The sequence below is a fragment of the Tachysurus vachellii genome, chromosome 12 (assembly GCF_030014155.1).
Source record: "Tachysurus vachellii isolate PV-2020 chromosome 12, HZAU_Pvac_v1, whole genome shotgun sequence".
In the NCBI taxonomy this organism is placed as follows: Eukaryota; Metazoa; Chordata; class Actinopteri; order Siluriformes; family Bagridae; genus Tachysurus; species Tachysurus vachellii.
This window is the reverse complement of record NC_083471.1, coordinates 4,278,433-4,283,432: the sequence shown is the minus strand read 5'-3', so window position 1 is coordinate 4,283,432 and position 5,000 is coordinate 4,278,433. Positions and strand designations below refer to the sequence as shown.

The window sequence follows — 5,000 nt, the reverse complement described above, 5'->3', positions numbered from 1 at the left end:
AAGAGAGCGAGAGAGACAAATGGAGACAAAGTCATACAGACTGATGAAGAGAGACAGACAAGACAGCGAGAGAGAGAGAGAGAGACAAACGGAGACAAAGTCTTACAGACTGATGGAGAGAGACAGACAAGACAGCGAGAGAGAGAGAGAGAGAGACAAACGGAGACAAAGTCTTACAGACTGATGGAGAGAGACAGACAAGACAGCGAGAGACAGAGCGAGAGAGAGAGAGACAAACGGAGACTAAGTCATACAGACTGATAAAGAGAGACAGAGAGAGAGAGAGATTTTTTGATTATACACTACATTCCTTTTCCCCTGTCAATAATTAATCTTAATAACATTTTTAAAAAAAGTTCTTGATGGAGTTTTTAAAGAGTTTTTTGAGAAAGAGACTCAAAAGCTCTCTCTCTAAGTCGCTCTGGAGCATTGGGGCATCAACTTATACGCTGTTTAAACCATAATAAGCAATTTAAACTTGACCGTGTATCTAAAAGTGCATCAATTGTAGGATTCAAGTAGATCAAGTCGAGGTTGAGGCTGAGTTCACACACTCAGGAGCACGAGTAGGCTACGCACGTTTATTCTGATTTTATGGGATTTTCACTAATGGCAAATTTCTTTTGTAAAAGCGCTTACCAGCGTAATAATTAAGGCTGTGTGTGTGTGTGTGTGTGTGTGTGTGTGTGTGTCTTATTATACTGTCATTCTGGTGTTACTCTCAATTTACACTTGACTGAATGCAGCTCTGCTGATGTATAAACAGAATAAATGAAATAAACAGAAAATAAACGAAACACATTAAAGCAGGAGTTTGCTGCAGTAAATACTTTTGGCTCGAGCACATCGAACACAGAGCAATTTATAATCTGAAGAATCAAACCGTCAAAACTTTGAGCACAGACGTAAATCTGAGGATGTTGTTCCGAACAGATTTGGGTTTAACGAGTAAGCGTTCCGCCTCTGCAGGCGAGAAAGCGTCCGTGTGATGATGACTCAGAATGTATAAACGTATAATAAATATTCTGTCGTTTCTTACAGCGGTGAAGAGGCTGATGAAGGAAGCAGCTGAACTGCGAGATCCCACTGAGCACTATCACGCCCAGCCTCTGGAGGTGAGCTTCAGCCAGGGAAACTCAATCAGGGCTTTTGTTAGCAGAAGCATTTTGAGCTTTGCGGCATCGTGCGCAAAATAAACGGCCTAACCGGCAAGCGCTTCTTATAGCAAAGAGATAACGGCACTCGTGGCTTCCTAATCACGTCACACAGCGATACGGTTTTCACATCATGTTGATGATCTTGACTCAGAAGTGGAACGGCGAAGGAAAGTGATCTTTAAACTTCAGAAAAATGTTGTTTTTTTAGTGTTTTTAAATTTGCGAATATTGCGCTTTGTCAAGGTTTAACACATTTATCATGTTCGTCATCAGCACACCACATCCATTGTCCAGAATTTTGCAACGAATGCAGATTTTCTGCAGATTTGCCATCAGCGTCTTCACGACGTTAATTCAGCCGAAGCCCTCTTCCGTTGACGCGTGTCGAACACGAGTACAGCTGTCAGACATTTACTTGTGTTTCTTCGCTGGTAGGCGTCTAAGGGCCTTTTTTACACCTGGTCACTTCATGTGTTTTCTCTGATCCGATAGCTATCTGATTTGTTCAAACCGTTCCATTTACATTATGCCACATAAATGCGTCTCGGCGAATCGGACTCGTGAGTCACCTGCGAGTGACGTACTTCCGTTTGGGAGGAGTATAGCGCTGACGTATGTGGCTCGAACAACCACATCAATTTACACCTGTCCAGTTTCATCTGAAATGCGTCCCAGACCACCTCCTGAAGTGGTTTGAACCATCGGATCTATATCCGTCTCCAAAACGTTTCGGAGGGCATTTAGACCTGGTCTTTATACCATCGGATAGCTATCTGATCACAGAAAACGCATGAAGTGACCAGGTGTAAAAACCCCTAAAAGACGAATCTAGCGGTCGCATTTTCACCAGCAGTTTAACCAATTTTTTCCCCACAAAAAAACAAAAACACGTCTCAGCAAGTTTCATTGCAAATTTTGATATAATTCCCGGAGGGAGTGACTGTGGACTTCCTTCCTATTACATCAAGCCTTGTTGTGTTTTTATATTATAATATATATTATAATTCCTGACCTATTGAGTTTGCTCAGGTTGTGATGGCTTTTTTTTTTATTTGGGTCAATGTGTGTGTTCATGTTTGTTTTAGGATAACCTGTTTGAGTGGCACTTCTCAGTCCGCGGGCCTCCAGATTCAGACTTCGACGGGGGGATCTACCACGGCCGCATCGTTCTACCTCCCGAGTATCCGATGAAGCCACCAAGCATCATCCTCCTCACCGTAAGTCGTTTCACTCACTCCTGCTTTACCCACGTTTACGGGTTAGAAGGTTGGGTTTCACTCAGGTTTTCCATTTACGCCGTTCAAACCAAGTCAGAAAATCCATCTCATCCAGTTAGACGTTGTTCATATCGGGAACCTGCTAGTACACTTAGATAACAACTTTAAATAACTTACGGCAAGTTTCGAAATCCTCCTCACCCATTTTTTTGCTCTTTGAGCTCTCTTCTCATTTCTCCCTATCAGTTTTTTTTTCTTTCCTCTCAGGAGCAATAGATACCGTTAGTGGCAAAAGAAGGGACGCGATCAAAGGCTTTTCCCGAGAGCCTGATACAATGACAGACGTAAAAGCTGCTCTATCGCACCGCTACCAAGGCTCTCGCTCTCGTACGGCGCTGACACGTCAGGGTTTGTTTATGCTAGTGATGTTGATTTATTATTCCCTCACTTGTAATGTAGACATTTGTCAGGATGTGTTTGTCATGCCGTTCCTGCCTCACTCTGTTTTTCCTTCCGCTCTTGATCTTTAGAGATCAATACGTGTCATTTCCCCCATCGCCCTGGTTTCCAGCTTCTAATCATACCGTCTGATTTTTCCCTCGTTCTTTGGCGGTCCTTGATTATTTTAATCAGTCTCTGAAATCTTCTTTCTGCAGCCCAACGGGAGGTTTGAAGTCGGGAAGAAGATCTGCTTGAGCATATCAGGGCATCACCCTGAGACGTGGCAACCCTCCTGGAGCAGTGGGTACCACACACACACACACACACACACACCACGCGTCACTAAACATAGCAGCAGTCCTGTGTGCCCACCAGGTCCATTGAGCAAATGAGGAATTAAAGGGTTCATTTGAATTTAAATGAAGTCGTACCGCTAATGTCCTCGTGTCACCTGCGTCTTCCAGATTGTTCTATCAGCATGCATACGGTTTGCTCCTAATTGGAAAAAAAAACATGAATGGTTTGGATGAACTAAAGAGTCAGGGTGATGCACAGGGCTGTTATTAACCACTGAGTCTGTATCGGCTAATCGGAAACCGCGTTCAGTCTATTATCAGGAGATTGCGCGATCAAAATCCAGAACGATGAACGTCTGAAAGCTCTTCCTGCCGGTTCAGAGGATGCATGTGCTAGCCTTTACCCTGGCCTGTTGCTATGCTACGTTCACACATATTGTGTCTGCATTGCAGGTCTCCAGTCGCTGTAATGTGAGGAAAGTCATCAGGAAACTGGAACTTCATTCCACTGGTTGCCGTAGTAATAACGTTGAACATCAGGAGGCGCGACCAATTCTAATTCACTTTTCTTGCCACTAAAACGAAACCTCCTGGATGGAGATTTGGCGTTTGTGTGTAAAATCCTGCAGTGTGTACAGTATCTGCACCGTATCATACGAGATGTAGCAGAAGCAGCGTGTAGTCAATGTGGATCCCAAGCACTAACTAGCCACCGACACCTTTAAGTCTGTTTCAGGATTCTTACATTGTATTGGAGGATTAAATGCCGATTTATTTTTAGACAGTCCGGGCCTTCGGACCGGATTAACGCACCACACGTCGACGTGCGTCTTTAATTGCTTTACGTTTGAAGTTGGTGTCTGTCTGCATTACAGCTACACGGCTCCTGAGATTTCTGTTGCGTTCTGGGTTTACATCCGTGAGCAGAATCTCTATCTCTGAACTACAAGCAAGAGAGAATAGATAGAAAAGTCTTCTCTGACTACAAAAAAAAAAACATTTACAAGCCCTGATATCTGCCAAAGAGCTGTCTTATTAAGGTGTCTAAACTTTCGCACAGGCGCTCACAGCTCACACGGCTTCACAGGATGTCAGTCAGATGTAGACGTGTCCACATCAGCAGTGTGACAAAGTTGAGGAAAGTTGAACGTGATACAAATATAGAGAGACACGATGAAGCAGCTAGCGATGGGAGTGAAGACAGTAGAGCACACACTGCTTCTCCTTTATCTTGTACGATAAGAAGCAGATACACACTGATGGAGTTTGTGCACAAACACCAAACACACACTCTGCATATTATGACAACCGGTAATACGGACGCCTCCTGACCACGTCATAGTACAGCGAGTTTAAATGAGAACAGGAATTTGTCTCCCAGGATGACACACTGCTGTTATATTAGTAACAGAGGTTTTAAAAAAAAATAATAATAAAGCTTATTAGCTTTCCTTTACCCCAGTTTGAGGACCGGTGTTAACTCCTCCAGACACGAGGCTATCTTCAGAGTCGTGTTTGAGGCAGAAAGCTCAGCATTACACGCTGTTATGTAACACCCCATGCAGCGTCGTGTGCTGTCCTCTGGGAGCCATCATCCTGTTCTGTCCTCATCTAATACAGTGTGACACATTTTCAAGGCCGTGCGGTGTGACTTTTTCTTTGTCTGGTGTGTGTGTGTGTGTGTGTGTGTGTGTGTGTGTGTGTGTGTGTTTCAGTCCGGACAGCTTTGATAGCGATTATAGGGTTCATGCCCACTAAAGGAGAGGGAGCCATAGGATCACTGGATTATACTCCGGAAGAAAGGAAAGCCCTGGCAAAGAAGTAAGAAACCATTTCTCTCTCTTTTGCCCCTTTTCCACCGAGGCAGTTTGAGTGCTGGTTCGGAGCCT

General features: G+C 44.0%; 1 protein-coding gene across 1 annotated transcript in view; it reads left to right on the top strand.

Annotated features, from left to right (window-relative positions):
• The window catches only part of ube2j1 (ubiquitin-conjugating enzyme E2, J1), a 23,273-nt gene that overhangs the window by 9,661 nt on the left and 8,612 nt on the right, over window positions 1-5,000 (top strand). Inside the window, exons 2-5 of the mRNA XM_060883427.1 lie at window positions 1,042-1,115; window positions 2,243-2,374; window positions 3,031-3,115; window positions 4,827-4,932. Of these exons, the coding sequence (XP_060739410.1) occupies window positions 1,042-1,115; window positions 2,243-2,374; window positions 3,031-3,115; window positions 4,827-4,932 (397 nt within the window). The remainder of the gene's footprint in view (window positions 1-1,041; window positions 1,116-2,242; window positions 2,375-3,030; window positions 3,116-4,826; window positions 4,933-5,000) is intronic.